The following is a 22,144-nucleotide window of genomic DNA, read 5'->3' as shown; positions in this document are numbered from 1 at the left end:
GCTCTGGCCATATACCAAGGTCAGCTGGTCCTCCAATTGCTCCATCGTATAGCCAGACCAAAAGGATGAATAACATTTTTCTGTACTCATTATCTACAAACTCTTTGGCTACACCATGTAGCAAGCTGTGACATGCACTGGATCATCAGAGTCAATTTCCCATATAGGTTGGGCCAAGCATTTCTCCTCCATATAGGTTGGGCCAAGCTGAGAGAGAGAGAGAGAGAGAGAGAGAGAGAGAGAGAGAGAGAGAGAGAGAGAGAGAACGAACGAGAACGAGAACGAGAACGAGAACGAACACACATGCGTGCCTGGAATACTCACTTCCTCAGTGAATCATTTGTCTTTAAGAAGCAGTTATGTGGAGCAGTGAAGAAAACAAACATGTGGGTTTTAATCCCACAGTAATGCTGGCCTATTATGCATGCAATGCTTTCCCCACAGCTCTTTTCTTTGCACTGGGTTTTTCCCACGGTTTTTACTTTGACCCAGGGATTCTCCTGCTGCAAAACATCTTCACCCGAGCCAGCTGCCATTTTCCTTGCCCACTGCTTCCTTTCCATGCCACTTTTTCCCTCTGAAAACAATAACAAAACCTCATTTGGGCCACTCTGTGACCAAGAGTGGAAGGAACTGCAGCTGTGTGGTTTCCTTGCCCGCCACTTCCTTTCCCTGCAGTTTTCCTCTGAATTTTTTTAAAAAGAAACCGTTCAGGCCACTATGCTGGCTTAGAGTAGGAGGAACTGCTGCTGAGCAAATGGGGGAAGGTGGTAGGGGCAAGCAAAGCCAAAGTGAAGTTAACACACACCAAATATCTTCATTTTTTCAGTGAAAAGAAAGGGAAAGTTACCCTTTTGGAGGTTTTGGAAGCTATGGGGCTTCTCTGATCTGCAGAACAGGGAATTTGGGAGGGGGGAAGTATCTGTGCAACAAAGAATCTGGCCCAAAGAGAATGTACACTCACCACAGGGCAAACTGCAAGTGCATAAGTGGTCACTCTGTCTTCCCAGCCCATCAACTGCTCTTGATGGGAGCTTAAGTACAGAGCTCAGTTGGCACCCCTCCCCTTCCCTTGCATGCTACTCCTCCTTCCCCTCCCACTCCCCCTCCCTACACTTAGGTGGGTGGGCCATGTCCAGATGCCAGGCCCCTCCCCCTCCCCTCCTCTCCCTTGCATGCCACCCCTTACTCCCTCCCCTCCTTCACTCCCCTTCCCTTGCATGCCACTCCCTTCCCCTCCCTCCACTAGGGTGGGTGGGCCATGTCCAGATACTGGGCCTCTTCCCTCCCCTCCCTCACATGCCACCCCTCACTCACTCCCCTCCCTTGCATGCCACCACTCCCTCCCCTCCCCCTCCATCTGCTAGGATGGGTGAGCCATGTCCAGATGCCGGGTCCCCTTCCCTCCCCTTCCTTGCATGCCACCCCTCCGAGTGGGCACTCAGAGTGCATCTAATGTTCTGCATGGTTAAAGTCTTCATCGGTACCATCAGTGGAATCCACTCTTTCTCAACAAAGATGTGTTTTTACCATCTTCAAGTCTATAACACACCCACTGTCCAGTCCACCCAGTTGAAACTATTTTTTTAGCCAATGCTTTTAGTAATTTTAGCTGAAATCCTAAATAAATTCCACGATCTCTTGTACTGTTTCCCTAAATCTGACCTCAGCACAAATTACACAGACAATATTTGCAGACTGAAATAAAAGTTGATATTAACAACTGAAACTACCTTTATTGCACACAATCTATTTTAATAATGACTCTACAGTTGGTAAGTCTCCAAAATAAAACATCTGTGATTAATTTACCGCTCTCCTTGCTAAGTGCCATAGCCAGAAGAGAAAGTACATACTAGAGAATACAAGTCTGAATCAACTGTGTGTAAAAATTTACAAAGGACATCTGTTAAGACTTTGGTAATGAAAACCACATTTTACTATTGAATTTTTTTGAATAAAAAAACACACCCTCTTTAAACAGCTGAACTTTCTAAAAAATCTCAACATAACCACCTGTACTGAAAAACTGCCATATGTGCCCAAAGGGTTGCCACCTGAAATATCTAGATTGTAATAAGCAATGCTTACTTTGGTTGAACTGTTATTCAATCAATACACCCTGCAAGATGGAGTATTAATTTATATAATTTTATGCTGAAGAACAGGATTTTTTTTTCAAGCAGCCAAGGGGGATTTTTCTTTTAACTTAGTCAAATCCTCAGTCATCCCATCAGGGTAATTTTATAGTTTTTCACTGCATTTGTAGAATAGTGCTTTCCCCAAAAATGACGACTCTTTAATGTTAGAACACTGAAACACAAAAGGCTTGGAGCAATCCTTGATCCCACAATGTTCCTAGATTTCCTCTGGTAGGAAATCGATGATTTATTCTCAGAAAGTAGGGTTAACAGCTCCAATTTAGGAAATTCTTGGAGCTTTGGGGATGGTCCCTGGGAAGGGTAGATTTTGGGACTGGAAGGGAGCTCAGTGAGGTTGTGATGCCAACGCTGCCATTTCCTCTAGAGAAACTGCTCTCTGCAGTCTGGAGATCTGTTGCAATTTCAGGAGGATTCGAGGCCCTACCTGGAGTTGGCAAGTCTACTGGAAATACCATCATATTTTAGCAAAAGTTTAGTCAGAGCCATTAAGAACCCAAGAGTATCCGAGCACTTTTCCGTTTCTGAGTTGCAACCATTAACAGGGTCTTCATCTTTGCCCTTTGTTCTCACTGCTGTCCAAGTTTGTTATCATGTGAGTGTCTGGTTATTGTTTTATGGATGTTCACATTTCAGAAGCTCCTGGCTCAACCCTTCCTTGGTCCCCCGAAAGACTTTCCAATATCCTTCCTCATTATCATCATGAGGCAGTGCTGCTCTTCGCTTGCATTTGTGACTTTAAAAATTAATGCACTGCTGTTTTCTGAATATTATAAAGCATAAGCCGCTTAGCAGCGCATTATGCTATCAAGCAAGCACATTCTTTCATGGAAAATACAGCTGGTTCTGATTCAACGGCATTTCTTTTCACCTGCAAATGGACTGGCTTCTACACTTGTTCTTCAATTCATTGTCTTTTATGGGTGCCTGCAAATCTTTAATTGTCTTTAATTCAAAAACAAAAGTAAACTCAGTTCTTTAACTCTCGCAAACATGTTCAATCATAATTCCTCCTGGGATGATTACCAAGTTCTATTCACTGCCTGATCTTTGTAACAAAAGTCTATAAATTTATTGCCCATTTATATAGACCACACCAATTATGCCACAATTGAATGGCAAACGAGAAAGAGTCAAAATATTTGAAATGAGAAATGTGCAATCTAAATTTAATTACATAGGCAAATTATTTGAAAATGAGTTATTTACTGCATGCCAAAAACTGACAGATAGTAAAAGAAATCAACATTACAGATTTAAAATCCCTTTCAGCACTTTCTCTCCAATTTGTCACTGCCAAGAAACTGCTGCCCTGAATATTTTTGTGCTGGTTTCACAATAATAACTAAAACCTTATAATGTTCTTATAGTTTGCAGCCTACTTCCAACACTACGGCAATAAAGGATGCTGGAATAAAGAAGCCATGCAGCAGCTAATTGTGAGTCAAATATCCGTGTTACCAGACACTGTTGGTCTTCCATCCCATAGCAGCTGACATATTCCCATTCCTCGACACTCTCATTAAGACCCCTAATGGATACAGACCCCAAATCAAAGGCCTCAGCAAGAGGAACGAAAGCTGAGCTGAAAGTGCCTTGACATAAAAGGCAACTCTAATTGTAGAACATCCCCGCACTACAGAACAGAGTCCACGGTATCCTTCATTTTGAATCATGTATCCTTAACCCCTGACACACATTTTAAAATTGACAGGGAAAAATATTTAAAATTATAACTGAAGTGCTCTGTGCAATTCAATATTATCAGCCACTGCCAGCCTATCAGGTTCAAATAAGCTTCTCTTCTTTTCTAATCCCAAAATATAGTAATTTAACATGTGCTATTGAAGAGATAAAGTTAAGCTACACGGAAGGGGAATTGGAAAGCCGCAGGGACTTCACAGAGGGTATAGTTCCAGCAGCTCTTGCCCATGCACTCTCTGTGCTCAGCTGAACTGAACCGGTGTGGTAACAGACAACCCATCTCAAACAGAGGAGAGCTGCAGCATTTAATCAGCAAGTAAACAAACCCCAACTGACTCTATGCCAGAGTGATCAAATTACAAACTGGTACGATGCACACATGTAAACAATAGTTTCAAAGGGTAGACATGTTGGTCTGTGGCAGAAAAGCTACATTTGAGTCCAGCAGCACCTTAGAGACCAACAAGATTTCTGGGGAGTGTGCTTCCGATAGTCACATCTCCCTTAAACAGATATATTTGACAATATTATGGTTAGTATGATGCATACATTATGATCAACACCTTTACATTAAATGGAGTAATAGTGTCACTGTGAGCACAGTCACCCCTTACAAAGTTCACTGAAGTCCATGGGCTCAGAAGGGTATAACTCTGCTTAGGATGGCACTATAAGAACTGCCTGGGACGTACAGGTATTTCAAAACTTTAAAAGTATTTCAAAATTTCACCAAAAAAAGGCAGTTCATGCAGACATCCCTTCCCACAGTTACTAAACCCCAGCATGGAGGTCATGTCACAGATCCCTTGGCTGCCCTTGTGGGAGCTGCTACCCCCACAAACGAAAGCACAGCATGAACTAGCATCAATAAGTATCTGATAATGACTGATTAATCCTATCATTATTTTTTAACTTCTCTTTGGACCAACATTCCTGCAAACCAGACTGCAGCTTCTTGCTGCACCGTTTCACGTGTGAACCAATCTTCTATCTTGTTTGGCGGCAAATTCAGGTTTCTCTAATCATGGTTTTTCAGCTCCATTTTGCTGAGAAGATGAACAGGTTTGTTTTATTTTATTCTTATTGTTAGTGCTCTTTGTGAAACCCAGTGTAAAAATGCAATTTGTAAATAAACACTTTTTAAAAAAAGACCCTTTGGCTGCATGACATAAAAAAGTGGTACACCCAAAATAGATATACTTATTAATCTATGTTGAATGCAAAACAAGGCAGAAGCCTTTACAAGGATCACTGACTTTTCAGAGTATCAACTGAATTTGCAACATGCAAAATCAAAGGCTTGGGCTCCGTCTTTATTCATGCTAATTGCAAGATGACTGACATAAGAAGCATTTGCAATAGTCTTTCACAGCATCGTACTATTAGCATCCTTACGTACCGAGAGAATTTTTCCCATATAAAAGGGGGAAAAAAGAGATTTGCTTTAATACAGTTTCGATTGCTGTGATTAAAGGTGTTTTTGGAGTCTTCAGCTAACAGAAACATTTTGATGCATATTGAATACAGTCAGAGTGTTCAAAGAGAGCATGGAAACCTTCCCTGCCTCCCCTCCCCCCAATTCCTCTCATTTTTTTATTCAGGTTTAATGGCAGCTCACATCACTGGCCATTTTTCAATCCTGAGAGATGGAACAGCTTGACACTAATAATACATTTGCAATGGACACATCATCATTTAACACAACATTAAGTGCTCAGGGACAACTTTTTTACAGTAGACACAACATGTTCCGAGCTCAGGGTTGACATATCATTACATTTTATGCTACAAAGATAATCCAGCCAGTCATTCATGAGAGGTAAATTAATTTTCAAGGAACTGTATTTCAGTTTTAAGCCAACAAGAAGGATGCATTAAAGTGAATAAGTTTCTTTTTATGCTATCAGCAAGGGTTTCTTTAGCCTGAATAAAAGACTTCCTTGAGTATACCAATATATATACCTTCAATTATTTCCATTCTCCCTGCAGTTTCAACTCAGAAGCCTGCTCGTATAAGTTAAGCTACAATTTTAAATCCATCAGGAAAGCATCTCACACAGACGGAAGGAGCCCAAGAGGCCGACCCAATGAATCAAACTGAGCACGAAGCGCTGCTTCTTGTGTTTCAGCACATCCTGTGGGAAGGTCCCCAAAATCAGAGACATGCAGTAGCGGACTACAAAGACCCTGCATGATCCATCCTGAACATGTGTAACCCATCCAAAAAGCTATCAAGCTAGTACATATACACATAATGCGCGAAGTAGACAGCTGAAGCAAATGAAAAAATTGGCTTGCCGTGAGTAATATCCTTCATCAATATAATCACTGCTAGTGTTTAGGATGTTTTTTAAAGATGCACAGAGCTCTGCTGGACTAGTGGCCCATCAAGTCAAGTGTCCTTTCTCACACAATGCCCCTGGAGCACAAACCACCCAGGTGCAGAGGCAGTCACTATGGATTAAAAATGTAAGAAAGGACTTCTTTTTTGAGACACTTGGGTGCAAACTGATGCTCTACGTCACTCTGTGCAGCTTTCATACTGCTTTCAAAAACACTTCCATTGATTCATACATCTCTAGGGCCATTTCAAACATTTTTCTGTTAACATATCAACAGCAGTTGATAGGACCGTACACATTTGATAACTTGAAACATGGAGCACCCTCTACAAAGTTGTAATTCAAGTAACCCTCAGGTATGAGAAATGAAACAGAGAAGCAGCATCCCACAAATCAGATGAAGTCGTGGATATATGGTATGTTGGAAACTCTTAAAAGACTTCAGAGAGATTCTAGCCAGAGCCTTAGAATCAGAGAACTATTAAAGAAATGCTCAGGTCAGAACTTGTGAAGACAGATCTATGAGAACAACCAATTTTCTTTCAAGATTCTATGGACATCACACAGGAAAGTAAAGGTAATGTAGAAATAAGTCTTATGGAATAAGCTGATGTAAAAAAAAGTGACTTGCAGTTACCTTTCAGCCATACTTCATTATTTTTAAAAAGGACAACTAAAAAGAAAATGCTCCTAGCTATTGTGTAAGTGGTTACAATAGTCATCCCAATGAAGTCGGTGAACGAAGAGTATTTTCTCAGACCTGCACTTCATGTTATACAATAGGTAATTGGCTACCACATCGGAAGGAGACATTCAAACTGTTAAACAGTTTGGGATCCCACTCATTGAAGCCAATGAACGGTTTGTAAAAAAAAAACCCTGAAGACTTTAATGGAATTGACAGGAAAGAGAGCATTTCTTGTGTACATCGCTATTATTTCTCGCTAACTTATTTGTGATGTATAATCTTCCCAAATCAATCATAATTTTAGCACTCCAAAGTCTTTAGGGCACTTGTAATTCTAAACTACTTCCCTTCAACATAAACACCACCTGACAGGTCTTAACTAAAAAATGAATGACACCAATAACAGCTTATATTAAAGAGTATAAGCCGTACATATTTATGAGCAACTGGCTCACGGACTTCAGGTGAAATTAAATAATCTACTGGGAAATATTGCCAGCGAAAGTGAGCTAGATTCCAATGTGTTAGTACTGCAGTCTCCAAGCCACGTACTGGGTAAAAGAGACACCGACCCCTATAGACTTTGCTAACACTTAGCGAACATGCCAGCACAACATTCATGAAGCTACAGATTTCTACAGGATGTGCGCCTACTTGTACACTCCAGAAATCACGAATATTGTGTAGGCGTGCTAATTAAGCTTGCATTGCTGCTTTGGTGTATGTTGCAGCACAGTTTAAAAGAGATGCTGAAACCTGCGCAAAACTGTGGGAAGCTCTTTGGGTCACCGGAGTCACATTTAAATCCAGCCTCAGACTGATCTCTAGAGGGAGAGAATCTCAACTGCAGGGGGGCACTCTCATTGTTTGAAATGATCACACCAACAAGACAGCCCAAAAGGGAATAACGCAACAAAGTTGTCTGTTCCAACAAGAAATCCTGTGAACTGTAAACTGTTTCTTTCTGCCAAAAACGTTTTGAGTTTATCTTCTCACAATTTTAGTTTGCCCCAGGCTCATTAATTTTTTTAATGTGCTCCTTATTTTACAGTAAATTTAACTGGCTTCCTTTGAAATTTACATTACTTGCTGGCTTTTTGGAGAATTCTGAATCACCCACCATAAAAAGACTGATGGTTTTAACTTTCCCAAGCGCTTTTAGTTGCTTTACAAAAGTTACAAAGGTTATTCTGCATTTCCATGCCAAAGTTTCCAAATTTCCAGTAAGCAACAGTATTGTTTTACAGTAAAACATAAAAGTAGGAATTAAGATTTTAAAAGATGCATTTTGACAGGGTTTTTTTCCTGTGAAGTGCTCAATGAAGCAAGTTGTAATATGGAAACCATTCCCAGTTCCATTGTCAGATGATATTCTTGCCAAGCAAGCCTTGAGTCTTCTGTTCTCAAAGTCTGGGTCATGGTCTAGTCAGGAACAGACAGAGTCTGGCGTTGTGGCTCAGCAGCAGAGCATCTTGAGATGTGAAAGATCTGAAGAGACCTCGCAGACTGAATGTCAGTTCAGAATTGAACTGGACAGACCAAAGGCCTGACTCAATATAAGGTAGCTTCATGTGTTTGCATGTCAATAAACTAGATACACATTCTACAAATCCAATTGGTTTCATGGAAAACTAGATGGAATCAGATTATTGTATTATCTAGCCAGATATTAAGCTGCCAAGTCTTGAAGCTTTCCTCTTTGTAACATGCCGCTTGTTCCTTTTTTACAATACAACTACAGCTCATGTCCATCTTCTGTTGCAATTCTTCACTCAAATCTTTTTAGTCTGGAATTTGTTTCACTTTATCCTGCTCATCACTATAATAATGGCCCTCCTTTACAGGGAGAGGATACGGAGAAGAGGGAAGAGGAGTGGAAACCACAGAAAATTTATTTTAATTTGAAGTATAATGTATTAAAATGTGATTTAGGTAATTACCCATATTTTATTATTTTCCACATGAGTTCGTATAATGATACGTTATTAATTTTTGGAAAGAAAAGTCCTTAGAGCAGTGTTTCCCAACCTTTTCGAGGTCAGGGTACCCTTGACTTCACTCTTCATATCTCACGGTACCGCTGCCGCCACCCTCCACCTTCCCCTCCCATTGCCCCTGCTTGCCACACACCCCACCTTCCCCTCCCAGGGTGAAGGGTAGCACTGGGGGGGGTTGGCTGCTGACCTTGTGGCAGGCCCTGCCCCATGGGCTAGCTCCATGTCCTTGCTGGCGCCGGTGGGAGACACCACAAAAATGAGGGGGGGGGGGCGGTAGTGTTGCCGCGATACCCCTGGGACATGCTCACGGCACCCCAGGGTACCAGGGAACCCTGGTTGAGAATGGCTGCCTTAGAGTAACGAGTAACAAAGTATATGATATCAAACTTCCAATTGGGGGAGAAATTATTTTAATTGTGTATACTAATCGCTGTACATTGTTTCCTTTACGGATTTTTTTTACAAGACCAAGTAGGTATATGTATATATTATACAACGTATAGAGAATGAAACAAAATCTTTGTAGTATACAACCATCTACTATTTAAGAAATAATAATAATGGCCCTCCTTCCATAAGTTCTTTTTTTAAAAAAAAAACACCTCACAATCCATTGATATTGATCACTATTTGGATGGGAGACCACTAAGGAAGTGTGGAGTTGCTACGCAGAGGAAGGCCAACCACTTCTGAACATCTTCTGCCTTGAAAACCCTGTGGGGGTCATCAACGTTGGCTGCAACTTGATGGCACAAGAGAGATTCCAATGGAATCCATCCAGGAATTTAGTGGCATAAGTAAAGCAAAGTAGAGAAAAACTAAGCAGATACAGCAATAATGAGAAGCAAGTGCTCCCCTTTGGCTGTTCAGACCAAAAGATATTATGACCAATAAAGCCCACCCAAAGGGCATCATGAGCATCCACAACTTCAAATATACATGCTTTTTGTAATGCTCACTTTTCCTGTTCCAGAGCTTTGAAAATCCTCAAATCCATCTGCTACTATGAATCAGATTTCCTTTTGATAAAGGAGATGATTGACCCAACTGAAATACAGACAGGTTGCACCAATGTATCCAAGAAATCAAATAACCATGTGATACTTGTAAAACATTTGGAATTCACTGGATACATGGTGCATTGGATACAAAGTATCAAGTGTAATTATTGGGCCAATATCATCATGTATTATAAGGACTATCTCCCTCATAGCATGTTATAAAAAACTTCATAAATTATATTTACTATTACTCCTATGGAAAACAATTGCAGAAGTATTCTTTTCAAATTGATTCTTGCATTATTGGACTTGGAAATCAATTTCTCATTTATAAAAAAGATAGTATTCGATATTTATAGGCAAATGCAAAATGATTTCTCTTTCTTGGGTTAAACACGTGGTATGTATACAAAGCCCACAAAAAATGTCTGTTAGCAACATACATAAACCCTACATAAATTCAGCTAAACCCAAGGATACTTCATATGCTCAGTTAAGACCCTCTTCTTGAACCTTGCTCTCTGTGCAAAGGTGAACTGAGTGATGTTCAGAGATAGCCCTTTTTCAGTGGTGGCATTTCACTTCTGGAAAACCCGACCCCTTGAACCACAATTCTTCCCACCCCCTCATATTTTAAGCACTAACCAAAACATTCAGTGGCCCTTTCCCCACTTACCGTTTGCTGCGCACTACTCTCTCCAAATAGTGCATGGTCCAGCGGCACTCCCCATGAGTCCGGGAGGCGACAACGCAGCCGCCCCAACTCTGCGCTCTCACGTCCCTTCAGCGCGCGTCATTTCTGATGCTGAAGAAACGGCACCTTCTGACTGCCCCGCGCTCTGCTCTGCGTGGGGCAGTGGGGAACACGACCCCGCGGCGGAAATCGCTCGCGCTGAGAGTAGCGCTGCAAACCGTAAGTGGGGAAAGGCCCATTTTTACCCAGGATTCTAACTAAGGTTTTTTAAGAGCTACATTTAAACCCAGTAGCACCTTAGAGACCAAACAAGGTTTCTGGGGTGTAAAGCTTTCAGAAGTCAAAGGGGGTTTGGACTCTCAAAAGCTTATATCCCAAAACTCTTACAGGTCTCTAGGGTGCTATTAGCCGCTAGTCTCCCACTGCAGATCAACACGTCTTTTTAAGCAGTTTTCATGGCCTGTTTCTAGCCTGTGTAATGAGCATCCTTTTAGGGCTATTTTTAATGCAATTTTATTCCCTGGCTTGTCTTTCATGGTTTGTTTTATGGCTTTGTGATAAATCTGTATACAGCTTTTATGATTTTATTGCATTTTTGGGGTTGTCTTTAATGCATCTCTGGAGAGGCAGCATATACATTTTTTTCAGATAAACAAATGGAGTATAGGTGGCTATGATAGCCACACTAGGAGAAAAAAAATCTTACAGTGTCTTAACAAAGGCATCTGAAAATCCCAACTGAAAACTTCCATTCCTACATAGGTGAGAGTGCAATTGTAGTCTATGGACAGATTGAGATACCACAGCATCATAGGTATTATAAATTTACCGTATAGATGCATTATCTAAATGGGAAGCCACTATTCTCACTACCACTTCCAAACAGCCCACAGCCCCAGTTGTCTGTAAGCCTTCTATGATACTTATATATTTCTACCTCATTCATGAACCTCATCATCCTTTAATCTTCTGCCTTCCCACTACAACTCTTCAGCCTTTCACAGAGGTGCCTACTGTCCCTCACATACGACACTGCACCTCTGCAACTAAAGAGCTGTTCCTGATCCTCTCAGCATTCCTCCACCATTCCATGAATAGCCTTCTTCCACAGCAGACAGAATATTTATGACTGGGGCAGCTTTAGCCAAGAGCGAAAGTGGTGGATTAGCAAGAGACAACAGCCAGGTTTTAACTCAAAGTGATTCATAAGTGTTATATGGTTGTAAGACAGAGTGGAGTGACAATCAGGTATTTATTTGACAGGTTAAAAAAATACTGTACTGTTAAAAAGTGCTGTGTTGGAAACAAGCACATTTCTGCTTCTTTAACCTGTGTCACTTTGATAGTTTTACTGTTTTGTGCTGGGAGCTCAAGGGATGCATGACAAAGGTTAATAGCTACCACAGTCACTCAGCATGAATTTCCTATTCACTTCAACAAAAGGAAACAACCTGTTTAATTCATGATTGTATTCTTTCATTCTTTTGAATTGTACAGTTGCCTGTGATGGATATAGAATCCATCCTCTTTAAAATAAACCAGAATAACACATATGCCTGAAATGCTTCTAAAACATTCCTCCAACAAAGCTTGACCAGCACTGAATTTTGAGTACATTCAAATGCAGAGAAAATGCTCAGGTTTGCAGATAACATGCCTTTTTGCTTTTTTTTTAACACCCAGTCATGGACATATAAGCCAGCCACAGAAGTGCCAAAAGGGCTCCAACTGGGGTAATGAGTACCTTCTTTCCATATTACCCTCTGACCCTCATAACACCTCAGCATACTGCTTGCATACACAACCCAGGTAGAGAAAACAATCAAGGCCCTGTGAAGCCTATGGAGATTCTTCCATATAGGGACCCTGTACATGCGCGATCCAGGTTCATGCCCTACTTCTAGTTTAGAGATTAATATTTTCAGCCTTCGTCGTATAATGTTTCTAAAGAAGAAGACTGCTTAATCAAGGTCTGCAGGAGTATTGCCAATTCCAGGGTGGAAAATTCTTGATAGAGCCTGGGGAGGGGAGGGTTTGGGGAGAGAGGGGACCTTAGCAGGACATAATGGCATAACGTCCACTCTCCAAAGAAACCATTTTCTTCAGGAGAACTTCTAAAGATCCACTGTAATTCTAGGCTACCTCCAGGCTCTACCTGGAGGTTGGAAACTCTAGTCCCCAGCAAATAACACACCTGCTTAATTGGAACAGCTGCAAAGAAGAATCCAGTGATTGCATCCCTGGCTTTAAACTAAGGATTTCAGACAAGCCCTGGCTGCATGAAAATTGATTCTCAGTAGTTAATGAGTGTGAATTTGTGCTTCCTACATAAATTCCTAGCTGCAGAGACCTTTGTTCATTTTATGCTGCTTTTATGCTTAGGGGTAACTGAAAAACCCATAAAGCAGTTTGAATTCATTTTGTCGCCGTATGATGCTCCACATATCAGAGGTATACACCTGTACAGAGCCAAGAGCCATGAACTGATCCATACCTCCCTCCAACCACATCCCCTGCAAATCTGCTGCACCACCGTACACGTAAATAACAGACTTATAGAAAGATAAAGTTGGAAGGTACCTTAGAGGTCATCCAGTTCAACCCTGTGCTCAATACACAAATTTACATCGGGAAGATCCCTGACAGATGGTCATCCAACCTCTGCTTGAAGACTTCAAGAAAAGGAAAGCTCACCACATTCAAAGGCAATCTGCTTCACAGCAGAACAGTTATTACCATAAGGACGTTTCTCTGGTATACTTTGCTAAAATCTATTTCCTCGTCGTTTCCACATATCTATTCCAGCCTTATCTCTGGAGCAAGAATGAACATGTTTGCTACATCTGCTATGCCATGCCCCTTCTGGTACTTGAAGACAGTCTTCTTCATACTCAAACTCTTAGAGGCCAGTGAATAAGACTTCTGGTTTATTTTTGCCACCACAAAATAGGAACTGCTTTGAGTTCACTGAAGACAGGAATTAGGAACTAGATGATTTGAAAATCAGAGTAGAACTTTCAATATTGAAGGCTGGATGTGTAATCTGTTGCACAAGCAAATGAGAAAAAAAGTCTGGGGGAAAATGCACAGAAATTGTTTGGAAAGTCCAAGGATCTATCTGCGAAGTTTTCATGGCTAGCAACTCTCTGAGGTATAAACAGAAAAGAGCCAGGTTCCATCTAACCATACTGAGTCTCAACTCATCCCTTATTGTACAACTGTAACTGAATAGATATTACAGCAGTTACTACCCTAACTAGGGGCATAGTGACCGATCATACAGAAAGCTCTTCCTATCAATCATCCTCTACAAACCCAGGAAAAAGAGAAATAGAGCCAAATTTAGTTCTAAAGACTGAACTTTATTATCAGTGAGCTTCCTCAACCGAAGGTGTTGACTCTATTACTTTTATTCTCATGATAGAAAACTAAATAGGAACTTCACAGCACACCCCAGAAGTGGAAAGCAAAGGTATGCCTGAAAGATAGCTTTCTTCTTGTGGATGGATCACAGGAACATTCATTCTTATCCCTTTTTAAATTTGTATTGCCTTAAGCAAGGGCAAACATAGACAGAAGAACATTTAGACCTTGACAGCAGTCTCTACCACAGATGGAGGCAAAGCACTAGCTTGAGTATTTACTGCATAGGTGTCAAACTCGCAGCACTCCAGATGTTACGGACTACAGTTCCCATCATCCCCTGCCAGCATAATGCACCCACCCCATTTTTCAAGCCACGTTTGTTTGTTACTTCAAGTTACTTATGACTTCATGCGACCCTATGAATTAATGACCTCCAAAAGATCCTAAGATTAACATCCTTGCTCAAGTCTTGCAAACTGAGCATCGTTGCTTCCTGGACTGAGTCACTCCATCTCAGTCTGGGTCTTGCTCTTTTCCTGCTGCCTTCAGCTTTTCCTAGCACTGAGCCTTTTCAGTGACTCTTGTTTTCTCAAAATGAGACCAAATACAATAGCCTCAGTCATTTTAGTTTCTAGGGAGAGTTCAGGTCTGATTTGATCTAGAACCCATTTGTCATTTTTGGCTGTTTATAGTATCTATAAAACTTTCCTCCAACATCATATTTCAAATGAATCATCTGTCTTCCTGTCAACATTCTTCATAGTCCAAATATCACACCCATATAGTGTAATGGAGAATACTATGGTATGAATTAGATCATGATCCTTACCCTAAGGATCTTTCTAGCTCCTTCATGGTTGCCCTTCTGAGACTCAACCTCCTTCTAATTTCTTGGTTGCAGTCTCCCTTTTGGTTTATGGCAGAGCCAAGGCATCACAAAACCTTTAACAATTTCAATTTCTTCATTATCAATCTTAAAGTTATACAATTCCCCAGAAGTCTTTTACTTTCGTCTTCTTGATGATCAGCTGTAAGCCACTCTTACAAGAGGTTAATTCAACTGAGATGTGTTACATGTGATTTTAAGTGAACAAATTATATTGTTCACCAGAGCTTTAAATCACATTTCAGCTGATTTCTGACTACATTAGAAGAGTTTACCAATGAAGAAAGATACAACTCCTTGTCAACACTGGTAAAAGACAGCAAACACACACACTGTATTTCTATAGGAATATATAGCAATCACAATAACTAAGAGAGGTAGAGATGCTAAATGAGAACAGCACATCCAAAGTACATTTTTACCTATTTGTTTTCTGTACTGATCAACAGGAGTTCTTGCAGTAGAAGCATCTTTTCTACCCATTTTCCCAGGTTCTCTGTAAGAAAAAAGAATAAACATACTAACAAGTAATAAATTACAGAGAAGAAAACAAAAAAAGTATATGCATTTATTTCCTTGTTCAAGTTTTTAACCTTCTTTTCAGCCAAATCAGGCCCACAATGAGCAGCTGTTAATTATTCCAGTTGAAAGTTGCCCTGGTGACAGTTTATGTGCAGAAAGATACTCGCCTCTTGCTGACACTTCTTCTGCCCTTGATAAATGGAACTGAGAAAAAGACAGCAATATGCCAGAATAATAACTGTAAATATCCAAATATTTTCAAAGATTACTAAATGCCGTTCTTTTTTACCACACACATGACTTACACCAGAGATATTTTAACAAGATAGAGGGTATTTGCTTTCAGTTTAAATTATTTAATTTAATGAAGACATTAATCCTTAGCCTACATACAAGATCTAAATTGCACACTGACTCTGATTTCTGTTTGGTAATTTACCAAGCTACATGTAAATCACCTCAACTTCATATATTATAGGTTTAGATTAATCTTATTTATTTTATTTATTTATTTTTGAGGCTTTTATACCGCCCCATCCCCGAAGGGCTCTGGGCGGTGTACAATAGATAAAAGCAGCAATACAGAATTAAAACGTTAAAAGCAGCGAACAATATTTAACAAAGGAATGAGAATATAAGTGGCGTCCAACGGCTTAATTTTAAAATTCCCTCCCCACCCCCACCCCACCCCCCAGAGGGAGGCATGGCGGTCTCATTGGTTGGCAAGCGACCCAGATGTCAGGGTCGGACGAGGGCCAGGAGGGGGGGCACCACATCAGCGGCCAGTACCTCCAAAGGCCCGGCGGAACAGCTCTGTCTTACAGGCCCTGCGGAACTCACTGAGGTCCCGCAGGGCCCGGACCGCTGGAGGGAGAGCGTTCCACCAGGCCGGGGCCAGAGCCGTAAAGGCCCTGGCCCGCGTGGAGGCCAGCCGCATCATTGAGGGGCCAGGGACCACCAATAAATTGGCCTCAGCCGAACGGAGAGGCCGTGCAGGGACATACGGGGTGATGCGGTCTCGAAGATACGAAGATACGATCTTTCATATGATATAATGATGGTCCTTTGTTGGAACCTTTCTTCCTGACTGTTTTCCACTCCTATGGCTTACAGGTGTCAAGCTAGGAGAACTCTCCCTTTGGGGAGTCTTGTGTCCCAGAAAATGTACAGAACTGACATTTCTGCAATATTCTTGTGCTTTAGCTCTGCCAGGCTTGTCATTGGGGTGAGTATTCACAGGGGAACGGGTCTGGGCATTTAGAAACCTACAGGATTCCAAGAAGAAAAAGCTTCTGAACTAACATTGACCAATTTATGCTACATGCTCTTCAAAGTCAGATGTGACAGATCCAAACTATATATGCATCCCATCATCTGTAAATGTACTAAAGTTGTTACAAAGTGAAAATGCTTCCTAATTTGTATGTTGCATAGATTCAGTAGCAGCTGCGTGCTGGTGTGCTGTCAAGTCACAGCTCACTTATGACAACCCTGTAGAGTTTTAAGGCAAGAGATATTCAGAAGTGGATTGCCATTCCCTGCCTCTACACGGGCTGAGAGTGTTCTGAAAGAAGTGACTCACCCAAGGTCACCCAGCAGACTTCATGTGGAGGAGTGGGGAATCGAGCCCAGTTCCCTGGATTAAAAATCTTCCACTCTTAATCACTATGTCACACTGGCTTCTATGGTGCCAGCTACTAACTTGTATATTAATTCTTTAATTTTGTAATTAACACACACACACACACACACTGAACACCCGTTCACATTACAGGTGGAAACTGGTTCAAAATAAACTTTTCTCCAGAAAACCTGGGAATTATTCTGAAAGGCTGAGAAGACTAAGAATGTCTAATAGAGGACTGTTAGCATCCTTATCACATTACAATTCCTAGGATTACTTTTGGGGGAATCATGACCATTAAATTGGTATATGCGCTATACAGCTTTGGACCACAGATAAGAGCATATTCACAAAAGCAATGCAACGAGAACAATATTAGCTGTCTTTATCATCCTTGTCTGTCCCATCTTTAATTTCATCACATTTCAGAAAAGAAAAGCTGTTTTTCATGCAGTGTTTATGTCAGGGCCGCAGGAACAATATCTGAAGTCACTATTTAACCTAGCGGAGTAGATGATGTAAACTTCTTATGTCCAACATCCATTTCATGGCATACTGTTTATTTTATTGGGTAAACTATTTCTTTTATTTGCCTTTTGCAATTCCAATAACCTTGTAACATTTTGCAATAAAATGTCAGCAATACAAAGAGGCTTACACTATGGGTAGCTGCTGACAAATCATAAAACAGAGTGGGGGGGGGGATCACTTTTTTCAAAGTTTGGCCTAGTTAATACAAGTCACAGAGACCTTCCTGGATATCTGTGTGGTTCAAGCTGTCACATATTTTGCGGCAACCAGGACCTCTACAATTGCTGTGACTTTTCTTTGTTCTTCAAAGCTGTGCAGTAATCATCATTCACTTCAACGGCTTTGATGGTGAGATAGCAAGCTCCCAAGAAACCCACAGAGACATTAGCACATACAGCCGCAATGTCTAATAAGACAGCTATTTGCATAAAAGATCAGCCACAATTTAAAACGATAGAGGTGGAAAGGGAATAACAGATCTATATTAGCATGTACAAAACCAAGATTGTTTTCACAATTTAAATCCCGGGAGGCTGTGGCTCATCACCTTCCCTTGTAAAGAATTCTGCATTCCCGGAGGAAGTAGCTTGCTATGAGCTCACGTTAAACTAAAATATAGATTAATAAGAAAATGTATTTATTATTTATGAATTCAGCTCAGGAATAGTTTTTGTAGCAACCTCATACCAGTATTCTGTGGACAGGTAAAAGCGGGAAGGATTTTTGACTCTCCCAGTACTCTGAAAAGAGAACTCTCGGCCCTTTATGCAGCAGAAAAGGTTTTCATTTTTTTAAAAAAAACTAATCAAGAAATGAGTTCAGCCCTATTTGTACTTTTAGCTAAAAAGTCCAAATTGATAGAAGCTGAAGCAGAAAAGAAGTTATGCATTATTTATGCATTTTTCTTTTACAATATGTATATTGACAGAGAAAGACAGCGAGAGATTCTTGGGAGAGCAAACAGATAACATTTTTGGTCATGCCTTGACATATTACAAAACATTAAAAGGCTTTATGAAAAAGCTTTCTGCTGATGCCAAAAGCATTGCCCCTTCCAGAGATTGGCCAGGGGGTGGTGGTGGGGTGTTGCCAAAAGAGATAAAAGTGACCATTCGAACACTCAGTTATGGAAATATGGATCTATGAACCACAGTCTGAGACAGAACTGCAAAATCATCACATAATCAACTGCGAACGGCTATAAAGTCTCCTGACATGATCACTCACATGCACTCTTGAAGAAGAAAAAATGGTAGCAGTCAAGAAATGAACTGCCAGTAAACAAGAGGAATTTAAAAATAAGAAAACAGTTTGAACATTCCTAGACTAGAGTTCATAGTTGGTTGGATCTAAAGGCAGGGCTTCTCTAGTTATTGCTGTATCCCAGTGATTCCTTTCTAAAGGGTAAATTTATATATATATTCAAAAAACTCCAAAGTTCTTCAAGGAAATTTTCCTTACAAAAGGAATTTTGCCTGCAGGCTAACCCTGAATTTCTCTTGCATTGGAGATTAGGAAGAAAAGTACCAAAAAGTGCACCTGTGGCTACAAAGTGCAGGGAAGAAAGCCCTAAATATACAAGCATCTCTGAACTTTATACATACATCTGTGTTACCATATGAATACATGTTAAGAAGTGGCAACTGGCAATTGGTATCCAACACAGGTATACATAGCAAAATAAAGCTTCATGTGGTTCACATGTCCCCATAAATTTCCTTTTATAGCACCTAACATGCTCAAAACTGTATACTACTTAAAAGTGTAGTTGCAAGTTTTAATTGGTAATCAACTGCAGTTTTAGCTGATTAATCAGTTGGAGCTAATTTTAATCAGTGGGATTGAAATCTGTTGTTTATTTCTGAAGATATTTTGGTTCTGGTGAGTTTAACAGAGAAAGAAAAAAGTGCTACCATTGGCAGAACAAATCCATAGAATCCTAACAAGTGGCCGCTACTCTCATCAAGTGACAGGGATTGATTCTCTACTGGAACTCCGTTGACAAATTAAACAAGCCGGTATTTCACTACATGAAAAGCCTGTAAGTGACTGATGCACTAAAACGCAGCAAGAGGCCAGTGGCCAGTGTCCTTACATATTTCTCATGCCACGAGTTCTGGATCAATCTCAGTGAAGCCTGAATATCCAGTCAGGTATGAGGACGTACGAGACAATACAGAAATTATGTAAGTTACTCAACACAACAAGCTTCGTTCATTTCACATGATGGAGTTTTCCTACACACGTACACATTACAAATGCAAGATAATTCTCAAATCACTTTACAAAAAGTTATATAATTTATGTGCAGCTTCACTGAGAATATATTTGAGCTCACTACTTGTGAAGTACCCATTATTTCTACCTTTTGAGGGAATTTATTGCTTTATGCTTACTATCTCTGGGATCACACATTCCTTTTCATTAATAAAAAGCAACATATTGTGAATGACTAAAATAATAAAAATGAATATAAAGCCTATAAAATACATGGCACTGTGCTTTGTACATTTATGGGCCCATATAAATGATTAATAAGAATAATAAGGTCCAAAGGGACTGCCACTGTACATAGCAATATCTACCAGCATACAAAATTGAATGAAAATTAAACTGGATCCTGCATAATGTATTTTGGTTCTTCGTGCACAGAAGATGCTTAAATTATTGATACAAATGTGTTTGATAGTAAAAATGATGAAATCCTGAAAGGCAGTTCTTTGCAACACAGAAAAATAAGGGTGGTGTGGTTAATCCAACAAGCTACGTTTACAAATAGTGTATCAAGCAGATTTTGCTGTAAATGCAAACTCTGTACGTGCATTCAGGTTTGCATATTCCAAGGAAATGGCATATTCGTAGGTTTCCATCAGTGCACTCCTACAAAGTTAGTTCCTCCCGTCTAAGCTTCATGAAATCAATGGCTCACACTGGAGTAATTCATAGGATTTCAATTCTTATGTACCTTAGAAAGCTGGGCTGGCACTGGGCTTTGGAGAGCTCTGGACAAGATAACTTTCTTTGCAAAGCTAGACAGCCATGATTGCCTGTGCAATTGGGAACCAGGGAAAATGCAGGGTCTTTCATGCACAGGAACTGTATATATTTCATGTACAGGAACTATATGCACATTTGAATGTGTTACATACATATTCACTGTTTTTGGGGGATAACTGCACAATTGTGGGGGGGGGGGGGCACAAAAGGCTGCACTGGGAGGAGGTAGGCAGAGAAGCTGCCTTCCCCTTGCATGACTGAACACACACTGCTTAGGATCCAAGTGTCAGTAACCATAATAGATATCTGACTGTAAACATGTTGAATGGTACAGGATTTTGTTGTTTAGCTATTTTATCTTATGTTTTAACTATTCTTGTAAACTGCCTTGAACCAAGAGAACAGGCAGAATATAAATGTTTAACAATATAAATAAATATTGCAAAGGTTTAGGTCGTGACACACCAGACCAGGGGGGGTATACTGCAATTTGTTTTGTTTTCCCATTACTTTTAGCAACTCCAATAAGCAGTATTCTCTACCAGAATCTTTGGGCAACACTCTGTGACTCTAGCCATAACTACACTACCAGAGAATATGCCAATTACCCCCTCAACCTTAGCGCCACCCCTTCTGATTCCCCCTGAGTCTGATGGCATTGATTATTACATTGGCCAACTTTGGTGAAATAAATGCCAGGAGATAACAGATCCAGCAGGGTGAATGTATTACGTAAACAGCCTGAGCTGAAATACAGAAGCTGTGCCATGTGGAGTATTACTAAAAACTACATTGGCACAGCTCAGGCATCTGCTGCTGTTATACAATGTGAAAAATGTTGCATATTCTCTGTATAAAGTCAAAAGCTTGTGAAGGCAATTATTTCCTCTGCCCTAGTGATTAAGGATATCAACAGCAAATAAGATATGGGAATGGTTCAATTCCCTCTTTAATCCTTAATACACACACCTTTCACATTTCTTTCCTTTAATGCAGACGGGAAGAATGTAAATGAAAGCCCCATTGATAAAGGTCACACATTTCACATCCTCAAAATCAGCTAAGGCTTCTAAGGCATTGTTACCGTAATGGTTTTTACAGCGTTACAATCTAGGGACCATCAAAGGCTGCCAAGATTTAGATATGGATTACACAGTTCACCAAATTATATGCATCTAGAAGAAAGCAGCATGATTATTCATAGGTGTTAAAGGAAGGAAATACCCAAATAAACTAGCTTCTTTTTGGGGGGGGGGGGGGGGGGGAATAGATACGAACAGAAGTGTTTAGTGTTTACAATTTATTCACATGGCAGCTTTAACCACTTAAGAAGCCAGTGGCCATTCAGTGGCATGACACTGCCATCCTCTCCACTTTCCCCTCATCTGGTAAGTATTACAAAGCCTGACTTAAATATGGAGAAACCTGACAACTCACCAGCTCCCCATGCAGGGACGTAGGTATAGATTTTTTATGGGGGGGTTCGGGGGTGGGGCCACACCCCACCCGCCCCTAGGGCATGGCCACGCCTCCCCAAGCCCCGCCCTGGCCTAGCACTTATAAAAGCAGCTCTCCGAGGTCAGGGATAGCAGACTCCCCTGCCCTGTCCTCCTCTGCCCCTCCCCTCTCGGCA

At 40.7% G+C, this 22,144-nt stretch overlaps 1 protein-coding gene across 3 annotated transcripts in view; it reads right to left on the bottom strand.

Annotated features, from left to right (window-relative positions):
• Window positions 1-22,144, bottom strand: part of TRIQK (triple QxxK/R motif containing) — a 44,450-nt gene that overhangs the window by 14,362 nt on the left and 7,944 nt on the right. For all 3 annotated transcript variants that reach the window (XM_048508335.1, XM_048508336.1, XM_048508337.1), the window contains exon 2: window positions 15,260-15,333. In XM_048508335.1, the coding sequence (XP_048364292.1) occupies window positions 15,260-15,320 (61 nt within the window). In that variant the 5' untranslated portion in view covers window positions 15,321-15,333. The remainder of the gene's footprint in view (window positions 1-15,259; window positions 15,334-22,144) is intronic.

This window comes from Sphaerodactylus townsendi, linkage group LG09 (genome assembly GCF_021028975.2).
Source record: "Sphaerodactylus townsendi isolate TG3544 linkage group LG09, MPM_Stown_v2.3, whole genome shotgun sequence".
Classification (NCBI taxonomy): Eukaryota; Metazoa; Chordata; class Lepidosauria; order Squamata; family Sphaerodactylidae; genus Sphaerodactylus; species Sphaerodactylus townsendi.
The sequence above is the reverse complement of the archived record's forward strand: the minus strand, read 5'-3'. Positions and strand labels throughout refer to the sequence as shown.